The sequence below is a fragment of the Diadema antillarum genome, unplaced genomic scaffold (genome assembly GCF_040938485.1).
Source record: "Diadema antillarum isolate AM-2024a unplaced genomic scaffold, OU_Dant_1.0 seq00001469_RagTag, whole genome shotgun sequence".
Taxonomy (NCBI): domain Eukaryota; kingdom Metazoa; phylum Echinodermata; class Echinoidea; order Diadematoida; family Diadematidae; genus Diadema; species Diadema antillarum.
This window is the reverse complement of record NW_027272208.1, coordinates 752,442-777,476: the sequence shown is the minus strand read 5'-3', so window position 1 is coordinate 777,476 and position 25,035 is coordinate 752,442. Positions and strand designations below refer to the sequence as shown.

Below are 25,035 nucleotides of genomic sequence, written 5' to 3'. Positions count from 1 at the left end.
GCGGGGTCTAGTCCAGCTGTCTGAATCCTCAAGAGGCCCATCTGGTCCAGAAAAAAAACCCCAATTGGTTTCACGTCCTTTAAACCTGTGACTACCACCTTTTCCATATTACAGTCACTTGACTTTGATCTAACACTGATTTAGTAGTTGCCAGTGTACTGACATTCTATGAAGCAGCTGATTTTTTTTTTCTTTTTATGGCACAAAGTTATCAGAGTATAATGTATAAACCAGTGTGACATGGTTGGTTGAACAACAGAATTAGTCTCTGTAAGCAACAACAAATTTCATGGCAGAGAAGTGCTGCAGTCTTCTCTTGTTCAGTCCTTCTAAATTTGTGCCAAGTTTAAAGGCATCCTCCATGATACATCATGTGTCATAGATTGTCATTTTACAAAATTGTACCAAACACATATTCAATATGACCGGTCACCCCCACCCCCCTTCAAATCATTTTCATGACAGCAATACACAAATGTCTGGATTTTTACTCCATGATGTATCCCCAGCCTGTGAAGGAGAACTCAGGAGGACACAGAAGTAATCAGTCTCGATCTTCATATAATGATCCATTGAGGGTGCATTCAGGAGATACGGTTTCCATGGTGATGATTGAGTCATGGTTCATCAATCTTTCTGAAGATCTGGCTGTTTCATGGTGATAAGGAGACCATGAAGGACAGGAAAAAAGTTGAGCTGTCTACCATTTGGTTCTGTCGACCTGTCCAGAAGAGTCATATAGAATAAAGGACTAGTTCTCAGAGATTCCAACTGTTTTTTTTTTTTTTTTGTTGTTGTTGCAGTATTTTGTACTGTCATTGTTGTGGGGTTTTTTGCCAAAAATACTGCAGGTTTCATGAAAAATACTGTTTTCCAAATGATAGTACTGGTACTGGTATGTCTATTGCAGGAAAAATGAAAATATTGTGTTTCTTCCAAAAATATGATTTTCAGCTCTCAGAATACATTGCTATTTATTACTACCTGTAATTCATAGTTCTTGTCATGAAGAACACACTTTTCATTCGAAAACTGCCTTATTTATTAGGACAACAAAAGTTGTCTAGGGTAGTTACCCCGACGTTACCCTGATATTACCCCGATGATAACATGGTAATGGTAACATTCCTCTGATACACTTAAACCGCATGCACACATTGCAGACAGAGCATGCCTAATATATCAGGCGGCGCTCACGTGCATAGATTTTAACCACTGCTCTTTATGTAGTTGAGATCAGTGATTGTAACCACGTTTTGTTTACTAACACGATTTGCGTACCTAGATGTTCACAAACTACAAATAGAACAATAGGCGGCGGTGGGCGGTGGACAGTGTAGTCGCATCAGTGGACACACCCCTTTTGTGGAAACCTACAATGTACCTGGAGAATGTTTTTGGTGTGAATCTGTTAGGGTACACCTTGTTCTCTCTCCTGCAATTTTATTGCCAGAGGCAAGGAATTTTGTTCTCCAAACGTTGTCCTGACTTTTGTCTGGTTTAAGGTCTGTTAAAAACAGGGCTTTAGGCTAATGATAGTAATTGATGGCTAGTCTTTTATTATCTGCATCGTTGATGTAAGTGTATGACATCTTAACAAGGTGTATTGTGTGTTTTACTTCATACTAAGTACCAGTACTGTGTTTTTTGCTGATAGAGACTGAAGTACAGTTTTATACATTTCATTGAATAATTTGACTTCCTCTATCATGTATAACTTGTGGTGAATAGCACCCTTAATTTATTGCTAATAATTGTTTTGAATATGGGATACTACGTTGTAGTTAACCACTATTAGTATGGTACATATATGTCGTGCTGATACATGACAGTTTAATCGTGACAGGGGGGTCAGCATAAAGAGACACACTTTGCTTATCTTGGAAGAGGTCCAGTGAGAAAGTTGTGACTGTTTGGAATAGGAAAAGACACAGCGGTGTTTGTGATGAGATAAGATTGGATGGAAATTGCAGAATGAGTGCAACTCGATTTTGACAGGATGTGCCGTCACCCTTGCAGACAGTGTGGAGCTGAGATTAGGAATCAAATCGAAACCTCAGTATGCTAAATGGCGTGGAAAGGGGGGGGGGGAGTAGTCATCTTCAACCTCCTGTTGATATCACAGACTTTCACTGATGATGTAAATTGTAGCAGTTGTTGGAATTTTTTACATATTGATATGTTTGATGAGTGCAGGCCAAAAACAGTGTTGTAAAGCTTCTGAGAGTATTGAATCAGTCTACTCATAAACTATTCGCCATAATGAAATCGCAGTGCTTATGATATTCGTCACTTGAGCTAGCTGAACAGTTTTGTGATCTTGAAAAAGCGAGTACGGGGTATGAATCCAGCATTTTAAATCAGGAATTACGTATACATCTTTGGCACCTTCTGTTACATACTGGGTGCTTGGTAAGCTGTGACTTTCATTGGATGGCCGGTTTCTTCTGTCATCTATCTTTCATACATATTATAAAGTAAATATTTTGCAGTGCCTATGATATATAGAAAAAAGAATGACACCCCCCCCCCATCTCCATTTTTCCTTTTAATCCATGAATGCAAAATCAACAGGAGGACTATAAATCTTTGTGCAATTGCACCCACTAGTTTTTTTCTTCTTCTGCCCCCATTTGGAATCCAGAGGTGAAGACTATTGACTTTAGAATGGTTGCATCGGCAGTACCTGGAACAGTTAAAGAGCTCTACATCGTCATTGGTGCAATTGGTGTTACTGCCTTCTGGGCATGTGTTCATTTTCATCGTTGCGAGAAGTGCTGTTTTCTAGCTGCTGATTGTGATGCCGCCACACTGGAACTCACGGGGCTGCACTCTGCTTTGCCCAACTGATCATATTGTCGTCCCATCCCTCATGCTATTCTCTATTATTTGCTTTAACCACAGAGGTGGGACCCACCTCCCTGCTCTGACAGTCAGGTGATTCCACTACACAGTTTTCTTTTTTCTCATTCTCCAGTTGCAGTGTCAGTGTGTGATATAAAAGGCCCAATAGGAGCAGCGATGAATGAAAATAATCCTCCTTTACTCAGAAATTGTGACAATTGAGCTCTGTCTCTTTGCAAGACATGCATAATATGACTGTGTGTGGGTGTATGATTTTTTCCTTTTCATTTCCTTTGGTAGAGAACAACAAAGCAAGTATTAAAACACCAACAAAGTGCTCAACCAAATCAAGGACAGAAAAAAGTGTGAAGTGATTGCGACTCTCTGACATTTGGTGCAGCAACGAGGTGTACACAGAGTATTATATTTTGATAATTTATAGAATGATAAATATTTATCAGTACCGTACTTGTTGAGAGTGTGTACTTCTGTGGATTTGTGTGTGTGTGTGTGTGCGCGCGCTTTTTTCCTCTCTCTCTCCCTCTCTGACTCTTTGCATATTTGCCTTGCCAGTGATTGTTAAGTGATAGAAAAACAGTTTTTTAAAACTTTTTTTGTAATGTGAATTGTCTTTCTTCTTCTTGCAGCCAACCTTGAAACATTGTAGTACTGTATACGCCATATATTTCGCCAGTCTACTTTTTCGCGAATCGGGAATCTTTGACAATATTGTGAGTGGTTAAATTTCGCGATCGTGGAGTCCTGTACTGAACGGAGAAATGTACATGTGTACGTCACATCCACATCGGGGTCAGAGTCAATATTTTCATGTGTCTTTAATTTCGCGAATAGCACCTGACTCGGGAAATTTGTGAAAATAAAAACCTTGCGAAATATTCGACGTATACAGTATAATGTCTTCTAATTGATCATCATTGTCACAGTGGTTTACAGGGCAAGTCCAAGATAAGGTCCCCTCAGAAGGCAAAATTTCATCTATGCTCAATGTTGACATGTTTGGTATCATTTTGAAGCTTATGAGTTGAAGTTTTGATTTCCATGGAGGAAAAAATGATATTATGTAAATTTATGCAAATTTCAAGGGCTTCATTTGCATAAATGTGAAACACAGCGTTACGTATGGGACATTTATAAAAATTCATATTAATTCAAAGGAAAGCAAATGATATTTGATTAATATGTGGACATAAGAAGTTCATCACATAGTTTAACTTTGTATGAAAATTTAGGGATTATGCAAATGATTATGCAAATTAGCTCGTGTCCTATCATGAGATGTCCCATACGTAACAAAATGAGGTCATTTTTTTAGGTTTTTTCTGAAATTGCTATGGTTATTTTAATGCCCTTTTGGAAAGTTCTAATTTATTGTTTAGAGAAATCAAATACCAGAGAAAAAAGAAAAAAAAGTAAAAGAAATATTTTTTATTAGGCATTAAAATAATGTTACGTATGGGACATCCTCATACATATTGCATGTGAATGCATGTAGCAAGCTGGGAAGGTCTCTCAGTACACAAATGGTCTATCATCCTGAAGAAAGCATCCCAACATTGTAGCTACTTTTTGAGTTATAGACACTTGAAACAATACATGAACTTGACTGAACAATTTTCAGAAAGGGGGAGGGGAAAATGGCAAAATACACAATGAAAAATCAACATTAAAGGGATGGTATAGTTTTTTGTAGAAATGGGGATTCAGTTTTCAACATTTAAAGAGATGATTGGAAACCAATTACTGAATTACTTAAGAGCATAAAATCCGAAGACTAGAGGAATTCAAAGTTTATGTGATGGAGATCCAATTTGAAATGGTTGTGATATATATAGAAAAAAAAAAAAAAAAGTGATACACAAATTGTCCTTATTCAGTTTTCAGTAGTAGCCACAACAAAATTCATGGGTATACAATACATACTGAGGTGTGACTCGAATCAATGACCTGACTGCTAGACGGCCATCATATATCTCCTCGATCACTGGGGTTCCACGCAGCAGGTATTGCTTATTTATTAAACTTAATATTTCTTGTGTCAAGTTGTTTTTCATTGAAACTAAATGGCAAACTGCCCTTCATCAATGGAAGTAAACACTTTATTAAACTATTCAATTTTTTCATTAGTAACTATCCTGATAAAAATAGGGCATACATACTCAGGTTGGTCATAAAAAATATAGAATATGATTGAATGTGATTATGATGGTAAATATCTGGGGAATATTGTTCCCTTGTCAATCTGGATCAGTATTTGAGTAATTTCAACTGATTCCACCTCAATAATTATGCAAAAATTTGTTTATGGGTATTTTGCAAAATTATTTTGCAAAATACCCATAAACATGGTTCCCCACACACTAAACGAGTGGGGGACAAAGGGCATGCATACCCAGGTTGGTCATGAAAATATAAAAATATGATTGAATATGATTATGATGGTGAATATTTGGGGAATATTGTTTCCTTGACAATCTGGATCGGTATTTGAGTAGTTTCAACTGATTTTACTTCAATAATTATGCAAAATACCCATAAACATGGTTCTTCACACACTAAATGAATGGGGGACAAACTGTCCCATACGTAACTGTCCCATACGTAACACGTCATGTCTGTCTTTGATTAGAACCTGTCATTAGAGCTTTTTGCCTAATGACATGAAACTTACCTGTGATAATCTTGAGTGTTGTGACTTTCATCACAGTGAGTTACAAGTTGTAGAATGATATACTTTCAGAGAGTTTTGAGGTTGAAAAAAATGTTCAAAAAAACAAAATTTTTCTGGTCCCATACGTAACGGCACATATTTTCTCTTCTAGAATATAATTGTCAAGGTCATTTTTTCCAATTTTTTACATGATTATACTTCTTCTAGATATCAATCACCATGATGAAGTTCAATATGATCAAAGGCCATTAACACTATTTTTCAGGTCATAAAAGTCTCTGAATGTCCCATACGTAACGTGCGCGTTATCTTGGACTTGCCCTACACTAGAGTGTGTGGGAGTAATACCTAACATACTGAAGGCTTCATACATGTATTGAAGAATTGCTCCATGTTATACATATATCAAGCATATGAACAAGACATCAAATACATGTACAGAAAATAAGATTTGTCGGGGTCAGTACCTACATGTACACATAGGGTCAGATCTTGGCAATGAAGTTGCTGCTACAGACCCTTGCTGTGATTTATCATGAACAGTTGTGTAGTGTAAAATTATTTTTTTTGCTTGGACGATGGACTCAGGAGATTGGACTAAAAAATCACTGTTATCTGGTTGCAGGGCTATTGAAAGTATGATATCAGAGCTGCTACTTCTCCCTAGTTTCACAGGATGCCATGGTGCACCGTTTGACTGGTAATTCTGAAAAACTTAGTTTACATAATTAACAAAAATTTATTGCAGACAAACTAGGTTTTATAGAATTATTGGACAAATGGCATGCCATGAGAGGCTCCATGAAAATTTAACTTTCCTCTCTCCATATACTGACTTGAGAATATACTGTACGAGCTGAAATTTTCGCGTACAGATATTTTCGCGAATTGCTACTTGGCGGACGTTATCGCGTGTTGTTAATTTCATGGTTGCGAGGGTTTAACTTAGTTATTCGTGCGTTGTTATATTCACGGTTCAAAGGCGATTCGCAAAATTCACGAAAATAAAACCACCGCAAAAATTTAAGCTCATACAGTAAAAGTTTTCCTTGATTTTTTAATAGGCAACGTGTGAGCCAGTTGAGATGCATGTAACACAATTATCTCTCTGGTTGTTCTTTTGAATCTCTGTGAATTTTATGATGGTTCAAATGTTCTGCAGCAACACCCAGATCAATAGCCATGCTACAAACTGTATACCATTATCAAGTACTCACTTACTGTACTTTACTTTTACTTTCCTGGAATGATCGTGTAGGACAGAACCTCTTTATTGATCAATGTTATCAAGTTATCTTTTGCTGCTCTCCTTCCATTAAAGTCATGAAGAAAGAGATCTCAAAGTGGTATTATCCTGAAACTGTGAACATACACATTTAACAGAGAAGGGTGTAGAAAGCTGCTGGAGACCAAGAACCTAATGTACAGGTAATTATTCATAGTCAAATGCAACAACTCTCCAGTGTTCGTCTAGCCTATTCTTTAAGGCGTTCACAGAACATGTGATGCTGAGACCACGTCTTCTGGAAGAGATTTCCACATATATCAACCACTCTTAGCAAAAAAGTACTTCCTCACATTCAATCTAGCATACCGTTTTCAAGGTGCTTGTTCTGAAATAAATGGTTGATTTGCCTCAAGAGATTTGTTTGGAAGATGAAGTAGATGACTTTGAATGCACTTCAACATGATGATATGATACTTAAGATTTATTTTTCCCCCTATTCTTGTTCCGGCTGTTACACCAGCAATCATAGAGCAGCTCCTGAATGAAGCCATTCCTGAGCACCGAGCCAGCCGAGACTTCAGGGCAAAGTTTCCTGATGACGTACTTCAAGACAGCCTTGCCGGACAGCTTTGGTTTGGCGCAGAGGTAAGATTTCACTCCCAAACAAGCCAGCAATGCTTGAAAGTCTGTTTGATAACCGAAATACATGTATTTGAAAAGCTCATAAGAGCAAGTCAGTCTGAGTAAAGAGAATCTTTTTATGCCTCTGCCACGAAGTGTCGCCAGAGGCATTATTTTTTTTTTCATCTAAAATGAAGTCATGCCATTAAAGCATTCATTTTACGGATATGACACTTGGAGGCCAAGAGGTACACTGTATTTTGTCATCATCTGATCCTAGATCACTATATTTCAAAGAAAAAAAAATGTAGCGATAAAAGTATATTTATAGAAGTTTATGAATGCCTGAAGGCTGTTTATGGTCCTTGGCTACCAGACAAGCAAGATTAAACATTCCACAGTCTGTAAATGTGTTTATTGCTTGTATACTTTCAGTTGACATTTTGTGGATTGGGTCTCATTTTGTGGATTGGTTGACAAAAGGCCAAGAATTCATTGATCTGAGACTGAACATTATTGTAAAAGAGAAACCAGCTCAGTGGGTATCAAAGATAATGATAATATTTTTTTCTCGAAGTGTATCTCTCATGTATGGTTGTTTCTGTGTTCAGAGTTGCTCATAAGTTGTTTCAAATGATAATTAGATGCTTGTTGGAGTTGCATGATAAGTCAATGCACTACAGTGCCTGTACAGTGTCGGGGCGATTGTTAATGGCCCGTTAACGATCGCCCCGACACTGTACAGGCATGCTAACCTGGAAACATTGAACTGCACATTTCTTGAATATGAGACCATTCTGAAGCAAATAATTTCCACACAACAATATATACAATGTACTCTTAAATGAATCCCACAAGGATTGGAACAATCATCCCCCAGCATTCCCACTGATTCCCACTGATCAGTTACTAGCCATCCCCTTGAATAAGCTCATTGAAATCCACCCCTTGCTTTTCCGTACAGTGTTTGGCAGCAGGTTCCACTATCATGAATCGAGAGATCGAGAGCGCTGCGCTCCGTCCTCTGGCACGCTGTCTGACCAGAAGTCTGGACACACTACGAACAATTCTCCGAGAGCAGAGCTACAAAAACATCAGCACGTACCCTCCCAAGGTGACTTCATATGAGCCCATAGTGACTCTATTCAAAGTGGAATATTGTGTCAGACCATTCTTTAAATGGCATTATATCAGTACACATTAATATTCCGGTTTTCATTAGCTTGTCAACTACCAGTACTTGTTTACCCTAACTGCTCATGGTGGAATCTTATTCTTATGTGCAATCTCTTGGGGAGAAAAAAAAATGGTAAAAGTCAAATTTTCTTGACAGACTGACTGCAAATGTCAGGAGGTATTCAACTTTTCACAATATAGTAATGTATTGATTCATATTTTAGAATTAGTCATTAATGGACAAGTTCACCTTCATAGACCTGTGGATTGAATGAATGCGGCAATATTAATAGAACACAACAGTGAGAGTTTTAGGAAAATTGGACAATCCGTTTAAAAGTTATGAATTTTTGAAGTTTCTGCTCAGTCACTGCTGGATGAGAAGACTACTACAGCTTGTAATGTCATGTGTGTACAACGATATAAAGAAAATTCAACATATTTGCACTTTTCTCGCATAATAAATGAACACTTAACTTCCCTCTTTCAGAAGGCAAGGGGGAATAATATTACCCTTAATATGCGTCAGTGACAAGTCGAGGAAATATGCACTTTTTTCAACAAGTAAAATTTTGTGAAATTCTCTTTTTATTTTCCTTATAGCATTGTATGCATGTGACATCATACACTTTATTAGTCTTCTCATCCAGCTGTGACTGTGCAGATACTTAAAAAATTCATAACTTTTGAATGGGTTGTCCCATTTCCCCCAAACTTCAACTGATGTGATCTACTAATATTGCAGCATTCACTCAACCCACATGTATATGAAGGTGAACTTGTCCTTTAAGATTCTTATTTTCTTTTCTTTTTTCAATGGGACGGGACGGATAATTGCCCTAAAAGGCTTTCCTATGAGCGAGATGATGGCTACTATCCAGAAACTTTGAAGTAAACTTTGCTGATTACTTTGTGTCAGTCACTATGACAATTGCAGAGTCATTTATTTTCTGTGTTTTACACCAACCAATACAGACTGGGCCAAGCTGGTTTGAATTCGTAACACATTGTTGTAGGTTGCTTGAAGTGCTGTGTACTTCATGCCAATTGATATTCCCTTGAGCTGTTCTTGAAGATCCTGAATTCTTTGTTCCTTGAAGTAATGATATGTCTCAAGGAAGGTCATAGTGATAAAGATGAATCATTGGCAAACCTCAGATGTGATGTTAGTTACCTTGAAATGTCTGACATTTTGCTATTCCATTAGATATGGCAGCCTGTTCACCTTCTCCTTTACTTTGTTGAAACTTTATTTGAGATGTTCATGAGATCTCTTTGAGAGAAGATATGCTTACCAATTTTATACATCAATCTTTAGGTGTATAACAGAAAACAAGAATTCCATTGAGCAATAAACAAATGGACTTTCTCCAACTCTGTGTGCCACATTCGCACACCCAGCTCAGTCGATGGCTTGCCAACTTCACATATTTCGCTCAACCACGCACAAACCAGTCATTATGCCACAGTACACTGAAAGCATCATGCGCAGTTCAATTCCTCATACGTATTTATTTTCAAAGCAAAGCTTTTAATACTATATTCCCCTCAACTTTGCTGAACTACATTTCTAGCATAAGCACATCTGTTAAAAAAACATACATGGTTAGGAAAAAACCCAGAATGTTTTCCAAAAAGCGCTCCTGCATTGTGGTTTCAGAATAATGTGGCACACAGGGGGTTTACACTGGCACCCAGGGGGCTTACACCTTGGCACATGGGGGTTCACACATTGACACACAGGGGGTTTACACTATGGCACACAAAGAGTTAATGAAAGTGGTTTGCTCCTTTGTCTTCATCCATCACTGCCCAGGTCAAAGATGCCCTGAAGAAGTTTGACCATGTCTTTGCGGAATTCGAGCTGAGCTATGTCAGCGCCATGGTGCCTGTCAAGTTGGCACACGAGTACGACACCATGCAGGATGTCATCGTCCTGTTTTGTGAAACCATCAACAGGTGAGATCAGGCAGCACCATCATTCTGTTTCCTCTTCTACTATACAGTACCTAGAAGTGCAGAGAACATGAGTGAACAAAGTTCAGCATCGTGGTCTCCAGTCTCGGAAATTGCAGCAGTAGCTTTTTGCCAAACAAAGGCGCAAATATATATTTCAGAATGTTGTCGGTTGTGAAGTAAAAAAAAAAGTTGTCAAGTCCAAAATATAGCTCTCTTGAATAACTGACAGCCCTTCTGTGTATAGTTCCTTCGAAGCTCACAAATAGATGCACATTTCTGTAGCATTGACTTGGAAAGTTCTAATGCAGATGCACATTTTGCATTCGCTTTTCTTTTCTTAAGAATTAACTAAATGTCTCTCCCCCACCCCATGCCTTTCCTTCTTTTTCTGAAACAAAAGAAAACAAAAAAACTGAACTGAATAAGTTTCTAGACAGTCGTTGATAATCAATGCTGTTTCCTTCTGTGATCTGAACACACATATAAAGTCCAGATATTGATGTTGGTAGATGAAAATATTGATAAAAGAAATCAAGATAAATCTGTAATACACAAGACTTCTAGTGGCAGGAATATGATATGTATTTGATTCACAGAAAGCTGCGCTGAAATGTGGTGTAAACCAGAACTATTGTCAGCAAGTAACAAGAACCATAGCAATGAATGAATCATGTCTGAACCAACGTCAGAACTTGCCCATAGATTTAATTGTGGTTTGATGAGAATCTCTGCTGCTCTGTATGGAAGTCGCCTACTTATTTGCTTGGCCATTACGCAGAGTCCGCATACATACAAGAGTTCGTTGAATCCCGGAGTATATTCTAACTTGAGGATTTTATGGATCAGCATTTCCTTGGTTGTGCAGGAAGCTGAGGATAGGTTTGACTTGTTATTAAAATGTCAAAGTCACCAAATATGGATATTCTGGTTTTGGTGTCATCAAAAGCTCCAGCCTCTTGTGATTGCTCCCACTCAACTTCTAGGAACCTGCCCCAGAGATGGCAAGAAAGCCAGTCACTAGATAACTGCGGTGTAAAGAAAATCAGTTTTAAAGTTGATGTGCAGCATAGAGTCTATGAAAATGTATGTCTAAACCTGTAGACTAATTCAGCGCTCTGTTGTAACATGCTTCAGGAAAATGTTACTTTTCGAAACAGTCTGATGCACTGTATATGGATACTAGGTAATAAAGATATGAAAAATTAGATTTTACAATATCAAAATTATCTTCTTCTTTTTTTTTTCAGGCAAATCACCATGTTATGCAGTTATTGCAGCTTTAATGTCTGACTTCATAACCGTAATTGAGATGATGGGTCACAGCTAGATACAGCTGTGTTAGAAAGGACATTGCACCCAAGCTTCCGTTTTTATGGCCAATTTCTGAGAAATCATGTGATTTCACTACACATGTACATGCAGATTGTACCCTTTTCCCCTCTTTTCATTTGCTGTTGTTGTTTTAAGGTTTGAGACAGAAAAGGCTGTGGATTTAGATATTGCTATTTTGCTAGTCCGTATCTCTGTGGTACCGCATGTATCTATTTTTTTTTTTACTTTCTTTTGATAAGCAGCTTGTAGGCTGAAATAACAAGTCCTCCAAAACTTGATTTGCGGTCAGTTTGCATGATAGTGGTTGCCATTAGCTGACTAATTGGGTCGAGGAGGAGATTCGATTGATTTGTTTTTCTTCCATTCTGTGCCATGTGACATATGACATGGGAGGCAGTCAAAGTAGTGACTAGCACCGTTCATTTCCATGTGTGACTGTACCAGGTCAGGCTGTATCGTGTTGTCCTTGGCCAGAATCTAAACCAGAAATGTGGTAGGATGGGTTATTGACCCACGTACCAATCAACAAGGTCTGCATGGTGTAGACTATTCTCGCACTCTCTTTTTTTTTCTCTCTCTCTCTCTCTGTACCAGACACCAGGGAGAAAATTGATTCCAAATAGCTCCACCATATGCAGCAGCTACAGTCAATATGCACAGGGTAGACTTCGGGAGCATATGTCATTCACATTTTCTTGCTTGTGCCACAAGTTATTATTCGCTGAACGTTTCCTGTCATGATGGAGTTGCGTGCAAAAAATAAGTTAGAGCAAACTTTTTGCAATATAAAGTCACCCAGTTGTGAATATGATGTCACAGGAAGCTCCAAAAATATCAAATTTGAATTTAACAGGCAATCATTGATTGTTGTTCAAAATAGACCAAGCAAGAAGTGATGTGATTTTTTTCATTTCATGTTTTCTACATGATAAGTGTGGTGGGTTTTGTTTTTTTTCTTGTTCTGTTAGGCAGATATTTTGGAAATAGAAATCAAGAGACTGCTGTGATGTAGAATCATTAAGTGACTGACTGATTTATTGAAAGGAATGTATGCAGCTTGCTGCATTACATATCATAGGTGTTTATGATTGATATTCTTAAAGTTTGGATGCCTATAGGTGTCACCCATTAACCCTAACTAGGCCGGGCTATTTAGGTACATGTAGTTGATAGAGCCAGGGGGGGCCTCCCAGGCCCCCCCTCCAGATCTCGGCCGTCGACTGCGCGATCGCGACGAAAATTGGCACACACATTGCCTATGATGTAATCTAAAATACCATGAAGTTATTTTTTCAAAAAAATCATCATTTATGGTAAATTATGCTAATTTATGCATGATGATGCATAAAATCAGACTATTTGGTATAAATCACAAAATAAAGCTCAAAACAGGCACATTTTTTGTGTAGATATTCTTTTTAGTGTCCTTAGCAAATGTAATAAAAAAATTGTGATATCAGAAAAAATTCTTATGTATTTTATTGTTTTTTGGAATTTCTTATGTATTTCTTTGTTTTTTCGACTTTATGTTTTTCATTGTTTTTTCGATGAAATTCGTCCGTGACATCGCTCCGAACAAGAAAATATGTTATTCATTGATTTCAATCAATAAAACACCATAATAATCATGCTTTTATGAAATTTGCCTGCAAGCACAGTTTGCATTGAAATTGTACACGAATTAACGTTTTTGAGCAATTTTTGGTCTGACATGCATGTACATATTTATGCGTAACTTCGGAACCGCGCACCCGGGCGTCGCAAATTTGGTGTTAAAAGATGCGGGAGACTGGAAAGAAAAAAGTCATGAAATGTCGCGGCGATAGCTTTTTGCGATTGCGATACATCGCGCGGAACGTCGAGGCCCCCCCCCCGGCCTAGTTAGGGTTAAAACACATTTAAGTACAGGGGCTGATTCATCTTTCAGACAGTGCTAAGGCTCCCACAGCTCAGAATGAGGAATACATTGTACTACATCTGGTTATTCAAGTTGCAATTTCCTCCAGGAGTCCAAACAGCCCAAGATAAAAATATTTTTTATGTCAAATTGGTTCCGCTATCAAAAGTGCTCTTGGAAATTTTCAACTCTTTCCTTCCTGTCTACATCGTGCTTCCCAACATCAGGTGGTTTCAAAGCTACTTCCCTAATTCTCCTTACAAGAGAACCGTAGAGCTCATTTTCGGAGAAAGTGATGGAAACTAATAAACCTTTATAGGTGACAAAGAAAATTAGGATTACCCAAGGTATGAATGTTTCTTTCTCAAACTGTCAGGCAAAGTGGTCACCAATAGAAATTTGTTAATGTATTCATCTGAGTCGTTTTGTCAGTGTGGCTAATGTGATGTTAGTGGGAGTTATATTGACTACCATTGTGAACCTAGGAAAGGATACTTGCTGCATCCTGACTGGAAATGGCAAGTGTTGATTTGCCTGTATGTGAGTTCATGATAGCCGATAGACAAGGGTAGACCAAGTCACGTCAGAGCAGACAATAGACCAATGACACATGTCACATGGACATCTGCTGTTGCTTTTCATTCCTCTAGTCTTGTAATCAATTATCGTGGCTGTGGTATGCTACCGGCCGATCAGCAATCACAGGGGTGCCATGAGATCAACATGACACCCCCACCACCCACCCCCGCACGCACGCACACACACACACACACACACACACACACACACTCACACACACACAGACACACAGTCACAAATACCATTCACCTTGTACTGACTTTGTTTTGCCAGGGAAGTGATTCTGTGGTTAGAGCACTTGAACAGTGAACTATCAGCTGTAGAGTAGAACATAGCGTTCCATCAGGTGATGAATGGCTGTAGCAATTCCACAGTGGCACCAGTCATCTGTTGAGAAACATCAACGTTCGCAGATTGTATTGTTCTGATGGTCTTGTTGTTGTATCGCAGATATGGCTAAGCCACTATATACGAGATCACAAAAAAGAAAGACTTCTAAGTCACAAACAGTCACTCCCAAACAACATGACATACTTTGAGCTCTTTCCCCCTTCCCTTGTTACATGGTCAATTTCTATTTCCTGATTTATATTTTACAAAAATAACTTGGCCAGAAATGTAGTTATTTGATATGTACACCCATATTAAAAAACAAACAAACAAAGTTTTCAGGTGAAAACTCTGAAATTTGTATGACTATTATCCTTGGATATGTGCCAAAAATGCCAACTGCAATATTTTTAGTGGTAAATTGCAATGAATACCTGTTTAACCAGACTGAATGATAAAGTAGTTCAACATCATCTATTAGCCATTCTTTCCACCATATTGTCAATATGGAGTAAGTAGTACACTTTTGGGTTTACCGCAATTTTAAGTTCTGATTAATCGCCCAACTTATTATACACATATAATAAGAGACAACCCCTGCCACACACACACACACACATTTCTTTCCTATTCGCAGTTACAATCTACTGTAAATCTGTCAATATGAACTAATGTCATCATATATCTGTAAAAAAATACATCAGAATATAAAAAGCAAAAGTATCAATACTACATATAGATGCATGTGTGATGTGGTTTCTCCACCTATGAACAGTATTGCCTTGATGAACAAAGTGCGGAACAAGTAGGTCACTTTTCTCCCAGGGGATAAGAAATTTACATGGACACAACAGGTGTTGAGCACAACTTGAGCACAACAGCACCCTCTAGGCTTGTAACCTAGCTTGTAAGTGTTGAAAACCTATCATCTGTTGCGGAACTGGCGGTGCTATATTCCACACGTTTCTGCAGTAAACCTGTGATTTAAGAGCTGGATGGTACGTGTGTGCATTCCCTTTTTTCTTTTTTTGAAGAAACCACAGGATAAGAAGTTTGCTTGAACTGAGCATTCCAAAATGACAACAGAATTTCAGGAAATATGCTTGCATGTGTTGTCTCTACAAGAAAGCATTGTTGAAAAACATGTCTCACAATTTTGCAACCGTATGGATAGTTTTTCTCTCAGACTCTGTCACAAGTACAGGATAATCATTCTCATAGTGACAAGTCCTGCATATGTGCCCAGTTCAGGATTTTACAGGTTGCAAAGTGCATTGATCTGGAGCACATTCTTCAAATTGTTATCAGAGTTTGTTTATTTACACTACACATTCCAAAATGTTTGCAGATGTGCGCATGATCAATCACTCGGAATAGATTTTATTATTTTGCTGTATTATAACCTCTCTCCTGACAGACTGTAAAATGGACTCAAAATGGGTTGTGTGTATGTGTGTGTGCTTTTTTTAAGGAATTGAAGTTAACTTTATGTTATTACGCTTGCATCCTGCAAGCAGTTGACAGTGTTGTTGTCAGCATAGTTTTCACTTTCTGGACATTATTACATATCGTCATTTCCACAAGTACATCAAAATTTGATTTATGGGATTGGGGGAGTTTGCATACCTGTGTGCTGTGTGTGAGTTATTCCATTCGATAGATCAAAGCAACTCTTTTGTCTGATTAAATATTAATCTGTGCATAGTGTAGTACACATAACGTGAGCAAAATTAACATTATGTTGTTTCATAACTTGCATTCATTTACAAGTCTGTCCTTTTTCGCGTATCAAAATGTGGCAGATACGTCTGGTGACGATTGCATTACATATCCTTCTGTACGACTGTATTTAGTAGGAAAGAAGAAAAGTGACAAGACAGTCGTACCAGGCAAATTGCGAAATAAGTTCATAAGGATGGTTGATGGTAAGTACAACTATTGGATGTGTTTAAAGAACTCTTTATCCAAGTCCTACCTGGTGTTTAGAAAGTGTCTGACTTGCTCATTATTTCTCAGGGCTCTGGCCAACAAGCTCCTAAGCCAAGACCAGATTGACGACTACGACCCAGGGCTCATGTTCACCATCCCACGGCTAGCCATCGTCAGCGGCCTCGTCATCTACCCCGACGGCCCCCTTAACATGATGAAGCCCTCGGCTCACATCTCAGAACTCTTCCGACCATTCCAGAATCTGCTGATCAAGATACGGTGAGTTCTCCTCCTGCCACCCCAGTCAGTGTTCAGCCTTCTAGTTCGTGACAAATCAGTCTCGACTTTGATACACCTCAATTCACAAGTATCCGTTATTGACTCTGTCATGTTTTCTGCTGTTCAAAGATTTCATAGCGATTGAAGTAGTCACAATACTTGTCATCATAGACTTGCAGAAATACTAGATCTTTAGTAATCTCCCTGATGCATCAGCAACAGTGACGAACAATACTTTGATTCGTATGTTTAGCAATAGATCTATAACACATTGCATGCTTATCCCAAATCCAATTTGAATTAATTTGTTGCTTTTAAGCAAATTTTTTGTAACCTATCTATTAGTTAAAGATATTGAAGACCTCTACATAATAAACTTGTTTTGCAGGGAGTTGTTAGAGACACTTTCTTCAGAAGAAGTCCACCTTCTAGAGAGGGCGCTGTGCAGCTCAGAGGAATCGTGGGAAGACATTGAGCGACAGCTGAACCAGCTATCATTCCGCGACCGTCCTTTGACCTCCATAGACGGAGGGAGCAATGACACTGAATCGTGCAATCTGTCACCCTGTAGCAGTTGTGAAACAGAGAGTGACAGGATTTGTAGTAGTGGCCAATCACTAACTCCCGAGAGTAGACCATGTCTCGACAGTAGCGTGCGGAGAAAATGCAGCACCCACAGCAACCAGGGCTCTCTGGATAATGTCAACAATGTCAACGTTCCTGGTATGGTGAATGACGGCTACACCCAGAGCACAGCGATCCAGATAAAGAAATGTGCCAAGAAAGATGGGTTTGCCTTCTCCCCACAAATGAGTCCAGACTCCCTGGAAGGCTCTGCCACGGGGTCAAGGGAGTGTGTCCAGAAAAGGCGCCACTCCAGTCAGCCCAGTGATCTGAGCTTGGAAGACAGCGGACACTTTCAGGGGGGAAGCCCAACATCAAGGAGCATGGACTCATCCCCCCAGCTGGGTAAGAGGCGTGTCAAACGGGGTGCCATGAGGGAAAGAGCTGCTTCAGATAACTCATCCCTGTCTCCCGACAGAGTGGCTGTGCTGTCAACGACTGATGCACAGGTTCTGAGACGAGAGGACAGTGGGTTGGGATCAGCCCCGAATGGAGACCTGATGGAGTTGTACATCCAGGAGATGAGTTCATATGAACCATACCGTGATGATTCTGAGACGGGTTCCCATGACGACACCACGCCCTATGTGAGTCCAAGACAAGGGTCATTCACCCCTTCACAGCAGCTGCTGAGCGAGATGAGTGAGGGAAGAGTGCTAGTGGATGATCAGGGCCATGAACTCATCGTGCCCATGTCTGCCAAGGAGGTTAATCCTCTGAAAAGTGCCATTCCAAGCAATGCCTCGCGGATCACCATGGACTTCAGGTCAAACTTCCCCATGTTCGGCAAGGGTAAGCCCAGCACGGAGCTCAATACCACCGGCACCGTCGGAAACACGGTGAACAAGATAGTGGGCGAGGGCAACCAGCCCGATCGGCATGAGACCTTAGCCCCCAACAGACACAGCGACTCCAGTCTGTCACTAGACCAGTCCTCCAGACATGCCGACGATGAGACCGGCATCCCCCAGCAGGGGACAGTGAGGCCTTCCCGCAGTGAACCAAGCTTCAGGTTCTCCCTATTGGGGAGCCACTCGCAGACCTCCCATTCCAGAGACCACCCTTCCAGCGCAATCAACAGGGTGACCGGAAGCAGGGGTATCGTACGACAACCGCCAACGTCAGGGTCTGATGGAGAAGAGTCCAGCGACCTGTCCTCCTCCACTTCTTCCTGCTCATCTTGCTGTTCGTCTGGGTCAGAGTTTGAAGACAGGGACACGGACTACAAGTGGGAGTCTGATGATAGGTAGGCCCCTTGATATTTATTTACCCATAGCTTCATTTTACTGGATTCATTACTAAGTTTTAGACATTCTGAAGGTGGTGCTATTGCATGCCTTATTTTTATGAAAGAATTTATATATATTTGCCTGAATTCTCGAAATTGACCATAGCAGCATGTTCAACAAGCAATCTCTTAAGCCACAGAAATGACAGAAATGTGCTGCAGATATCTGTTGACAAGAAGTACTTCGTATGGAATAATAAAGTGTACATCTTTTTTTTTTTTTTTTTTTGTGGGGGGGAGGGAGGGGTGATGAGGGATGGTGAGGAATTGGATATCCAAGCAGGTCATAACATCACTTTAAAGGACAAGTTCACCTTCATAGACATGTGGGTTGAGTGAATGCAGCAATATTAGTAGAACACATCAGTGAGAGTTTGAGCAAAATCGGACAATCTGTTAAAAAGTTATGAATTTTTGAAGTTTCTGCTCAGTCACGGCTGGATGAAAAAACTACTATAGCTTGTGATGTCACGTGAATACAACGGTATAAAGAAAGAATAAAGAAAATTCAACATATTTCCATTTTTGTCGCATAACAAAAGAACACTCGACTTCTCTCTTTCAGAACGCAGGAGGAATAATATTACCCTTAACATACGTCAGTAGCAAGTCAAAGAAATGTGCACTTTATTCAAAAAGTAAAGTTTTGTGAAATTCTCCTTTTATTTTCCTTATATAGTTGTACGCATGTGACATCATACACTGTAGTAGTCTCCTCTTCCAGCAGTGACTGTGCATATGCTTAAAATATTCGTAACTTTTGAACGGATTGTCCAATTTTCCTCAAACTTTCACTGATGTGTGCTACTAATATTGCTGCATTCTCTCAATCATTATGTATATGAAGGTGGACTTGTCCTTTAATGATAGCGAAACTATCAAGTGATTATAGAAGAACCTTAGCAAGTATCTCAACATTTTTGACAAGTAACATCTGTAATGCACAGAAGTGATTCTCATATTCCTATTAAAGAAATATGGTTTGTGCTTTCATCTTCATGTATGACAGTAGTGAGACAAACTCGCTGATTTCTGAGAGCAACGATGAACAGGAGATCACCATGGCCATCCAGGCTGCAGAGTTGGCTGCTAGGCAACAGGTCAGGTCACAGTTCAGAAGTTCAAGTGATCTTGTACACCGCCTGTTTGTCTGTATAGCAGGTAAGACCCAGTGTTAGGTGCAGGGACCATTACCTCCCAGAACTGTTACCTCTAGAATTATTATTGGTGCTGTTGCTTGATATGATAGTAAATACATCAACCACAGAAATATTGATAGAAGTTCACTAAGTTGGAAGAAAAGGTAGAAAATTATGTGTTTATGATTGTTGAAGAGCACCACCTAGGATTCTTCTGAGAACTGTCATCATTTCCTTTTTGACGTGTATGTGGACGATTAGAAACCCAACTTGTAATTGTCATTGGAACAGTAAAATTTACTTCAGTCAATTTGTTTACTACTTTGAGGTAAACGTATGAGATTGAAAGTTCTGTGATAAATGATTGCCGTCAATATTGATTGCCATTACAAGTTTCAGTGACAGTGGTCAGCTCAGTATTTACATTGAAAAGGTGAATATAGGGAAAACATGATGTTTTTCCTTGTTGCGGGCTATTCAGGTGTGGCCGATCAGCTGCAGACCAACTTTGCCAGTGACCTTCGTAGCATCCTCAAGACTGTCTTTGAGGTCACGGCGTGCAATCCCCTCGCCGCTGACGACAACGTCTTCCCCGCTGCCACACCGGCCCACGCCAACCCCGCCGCCACCAGCAGCTCGCTTGCGTCGCTGCCCCACGGGGCGGCTGGGAGCAGCAGCGGTGGCAGCGGCAGCACTCACAGGAACTGGGCAGGAGAGGGCAGCAGAGAGTTGATGGGGGAGGGGCGCGAGAGACGCAGACATAGGAGCAACTCTTCCCACAGGAGTAGGAGATCCACCATTGATGGTGAGAACACATGTCCCTTTGTCATGCACATCCTTTAAGAGTTTTTTTTTTTTTTTTGGGGGGGGTCTTCTTTCATTCATGCTTCTGTGTCACCTGTTTGAAAGTAATGCAACTCCTTCAACATCAAAAGATTTGCAGTGCTTTGCCACCAAAATGCACTGATTGTGGAGGAAAAGAAATACTCGTATTTGAAGATATGTATTATTATTCTTTTTTTTTTTCTATGAGGTTGATATCTCCTTGTTTGGTGTTCCCATACAAGCTTAAAGGGTGTGTACAGTTCTGGTCGAGGTGAAGATTTAGCGTTTAACATTTTGCGAGATATTCAGAAACCACTCTCGGGGGATGTCAAAGAGCATGCAATTCTAAAGGGTATGAAAAGTTTATTTGATGAAAATCGATTTTGAAATGGCTGAGATATCCAAAAACAAAGTGAAACAAAGAGATACTAACAAAGTTGGGGCATGTCGCCTTTTATTATTAGCACTTTTTTGGATATCTCAGCCATTTGAAAACCAATTTTCATCAAATAAACTTTGAATCCTTCTTAAATTTACATGCTCTTGCATATTTCATAAGAGGCTTTTCATTATCTCACTTAGGAATGTTCAAAACATGAATCCCTACCTCAACCAGTACTGTACAGTCCCTTTAAAAGACAGAAGAAAAAAAAGCAACTGTACCCTGACACCTGGAGAGTAGGGAAAGTGCTTTAGAAGTATTGACACACTTGACACAGACACTTTTGAAGGATGTTGTATTGTTTTTCATATATTGTTTTAAAACATACGCAGTAAGATTTTAATACCCATTCTAATTATGCATTTATGCCTTTTTATGTTACCATGGCATTTCTTGTTTTATTTTTGTGACAGAGATTATTTCATTCATGAGGCCCATGCTCTTATTATCAGATATAAAGATATGTAAATGCATGATATGTTATCTTCAGTCAATTAAATTACAGTTATATTCATCTCAACTTCATTTCAAATTTTTCACATATTTGATAAACTCATGCCATTTCAGACAATGTAACCCTCAAAGTATTGACATGAAAAGACATGGATAAAAGAAAAAAAGTTGAATTTCTTTTGTTTCCCTTTAATTGACCATTTATTCAAGTGAACAATCAGAAGTATCATATTGAACATGCATGATTTTGAACCACCTTTGATATGAAGCATGTTTTCATCATCAATAACCACCAATCAAGGCCACAAAAGAGAGAGAGAGAGAGAAAACAAAAAAATCCTGACATTATTTACAAGCAAGGGATGACTCACGACTGTCACGCTCTTTAAAGGGAAGCAATTCTCACCTAAACTTCACGGCCTTTGGCTGGTTGCATGACATGTCACGTGTTCACATTGCTGTAGACCCACCGATGTGGATTCCCGACGAAGCCAGCGATGAGTGCATGGCGTGCCGCTCGGCCTTCACTGTCATCAGGAGAAAGCATCACTGTAGAAATTGTGGTCAGGTAATGCGGCAACAAGCTAACCCACAATTCCTTGAGCCAATGCCAATGCCAAACCTTGGCTAAATGAGGCAAAATATCTGTGGACGTCCCAACCTTACCTGATTATCTCTCTTTCTTTTTTTCTCTATTTTTCTATTTATCCATCTGCCTATCTTTCTATCTGTCTATCCATCCATCCATCTATCTATCTATCCATCTATCTATCCATCTTTCTGTCTATCAGTCTGTCTGTCCATTTCTCTGTATATCTCTTGTAATCTTTCTTTTTATTTGTCATTTTATTATCTCCTGTTCTGTATTTCCTAACTTTTATAACAAATCCACATAAAGTCATTCAGTAATCTTTCAATTGTCATTGCCATTGTCTGTTGATTATCTCTTCATATTTACAAGCCTAACCCAAATAGATCAGTCATCAAAACCAATACCGTAAAAGTGGTTTCTTTCGCGTACAGATACTTTTGCGGTTTCCAATGGTGCCGACTTTTTCGCATGTGTTTAAATTCGCGGTCGGCAAAATCTGTGAATTCTGTCGGCAAAACTGTTTATTTTGCACATGAAAACCCAAACTATAATCTAATTATTCTTTTATTTATTAAATAGAAATTAAAATTAAATGCAGGCTTACCTGAAATCCCGTCTCTCGAGTAATTTATAATGTGCTTGTACCTATGAATGCGCGGAATATTCGTGTGTGCATGTGCGCATTAGCGTTGTAACAAGCGGCGAGTTCAAAACATTTCCTTGCGTGGTCAATTTCGCGCGACTTTTCAAAACATTTTCGCGTGATGTTAAATTCGCGGTTCAACCTCAAAGCGCGAAAATACAACCGCCGCGAAAAAAAAGCACTTTTACAGTATCAGGCATCATATGTTCTGGCTGTTCAGTAGTAGGCATGAGTATCTGAAATTCAATTGATATGTTTATTGCTTTTAATCAATATATGACAGGCCTTGTTCATACCTCACGTGCATGCATATTTATTGCAATAACTGTAAGCAGTAATAGCAATGTCGGCACTTTGTCATGATGACTTTGCTTTCAAAACCTAAACTTGCTTTGCTATGATATTTTGCTTAACTTTCATAAGTATATACAGATGGAAGTTTTGTGAAAAGTGGGTAATTATAGCTGAAGTGCACTGTCGTTGGATGAGAACCAGGAGGGTTTTTTTGGCATTTTTTTTTTTTTTTGAGGGGGGGGGGGGGGAGGAGGTATTGAGTTATTGGTGTCACATTGTAGAGCTTGATCTCCTCGACATTATGGTGTAAATTTTAGATTATATTCATTTTCAGTAAACTGTTAGAAATCAAGCACAAGGGCGCTATTTTACCTGATATTTAGAACAATGCTTATAAATCTACCTACCTTTGAAGAAGTAAACTTTTGATTTCATGAAAATAAATTGTTTCATTTTTATTTTGTGCTTAAATCTTGGAAGACTTTCTGGCTCTCTGGACTTTCTGAGCCCTTCTGGTTCTCAGCGGATGATATTTTCTCGTAGGTCACATTTGGCTTTCTGATTTCAGATGCAAGGGTTTATGTCCTATTAATAACATACAGTGTACATTTCACCACTTATCAAATCAGTGAAATATAAGTGATGCGATGTGTGTCATGTCCAATTTTGTTTCTTTTTTAATGCACACAGATATTCTGTGCTCGATGCTCAGCTAACTCGGTCCCCTTGCCCCGCTACGGCCAGATGAAACCGGTCCGTGTTTGTAATAGGTGCTACATGTTTCACGTGACTCCATTTCAGCATTGATAGCGACTCTTTGAAGCAACTCAGAATACTGGACACGTCCACAAGACCGAACGCATACCTTGTAATGCCAGAACTACTTTAAATGGAAGAACCATCAGCTGTATGTGTGTATGCAGTAAGTAGGTGCAATTTATAAGCAGAGCAATGCATGACATTGACCAAAAACAAAATGATACCAAAGCTTAAGAAAGACAGCTTCAAGACTGAACAGGTCACACGCTAATTCAGAGCTTCTTTAAGTTTGGCCAGTAAGTGAGAAGTTTGTAATGTGATGTGCTTTGTAGAGCATAGAGACAGAAACCAAATTAAATCTGTCTTTGTATAGTACATCCAGTTTGCACAGAGGGTAGTTTACATTTGCAGAGGATTGGTTTGAAATGATGCCAAATCCCATGCATTCTACACTCGAGTTTGTACACTGCCTCTTCCAAATTGGCAATGTGCTTTCATCTAAACTGGCATTGCATCTCCCAAGTTCTGCTGTCCAAAATGTACGTGGTAGAGTCCCGTAGATGTCAGACTCTGCAGGTCTTGTTGCGCTCATCAAGGACAGTCTTTCAGAGGACATGGACAGGAATCCCTTCTAGAGGTACAGTGTCAGTCTTCCTCATTATGGCCATCCCAGCAAGAATTGCGCTGTATCTCGAAAAGGTTGTAGAACTTTTTTTTTCAGTGACCTGTTAATTCCCCTTAAGCATGTTCATCAAAAAGTATTGGACAGCATCACCAGTAGTGTGAGTGTCAAAGTTTTGGTGAAACTCTGTTTTTTTTTTTTTTTTTTTGTCAGGTACTGATGAATAACACTGTCTCTTAATTTTGTATTCACATAATTTTAACTTTGCTTGGGGCATCTTTTAGTCTTCTCTAGAATGGATAAAAAAAAAAAAAAAGAGAGAAAAGTGTGTGTTGTCTTTAATATCAGCATAACCAGGACACAAGAAAGACTTGGCAAGCTGTGTAATGTTAGGATGCTCCTATTTTTGAGAGTACCCCCCCCCCCCCCAATGATGTTTGGCTTGAAGGTAGAGAGTTAAGGTAACTACACAGTACTGCATTCTGTGGCAG

The 25,035-nt window shown here is 39.3% G+C and overlaps 1 protein-coding gene across 1 annotated transcript in view; it reads left to right on the top strand.

The window, feature by feature from the left end:
• LOC139709779 (lateral signaling target protein 2 homolog) overlaps positions 1-24,692 on the top strand; it is a 38,061-nt gene extending 13,369 nt beyond the window's left edge. The window contains exons 3-11 of the mRNA XM_071621741.1: positions 7,282-7,406; positions 8,347-8,496; positions 10,375-10,517; positions 16,672-16,863; positions 17,252-18,733; positions 19,785-19,936; positions 20,396-20,719; positions 22,099-22,202; positions 23,854-24,692. Of these exons, the coding sequence (XP_071477842.1) occupies positions 7,282-7,406; positions 8,347-8,496; positions 10,375-10,517; positions 16,672-16,863; positions 17,252-18,733; positions 19,785-19,936; positions 20,396-20,719; positions 22,099-22,202; positions 23,854-23,970 (2,789 nt within the window). The 3' untranslated portion in view covers positions 23,971-24,692. The remainder of the gene's footprint in view (positions 1-7,281; positions 7,407-8,346; positions 8,497-10,374; positions 10,518-16,671; positions 16,864-17,251; positions 18,734-19,784; positions 19,937-20,395; positions 20,720-22,098; positions 22,203-23,853) is intronic.
• Positions 24,693-25,035: the final 343 nt, after the last annotated feature.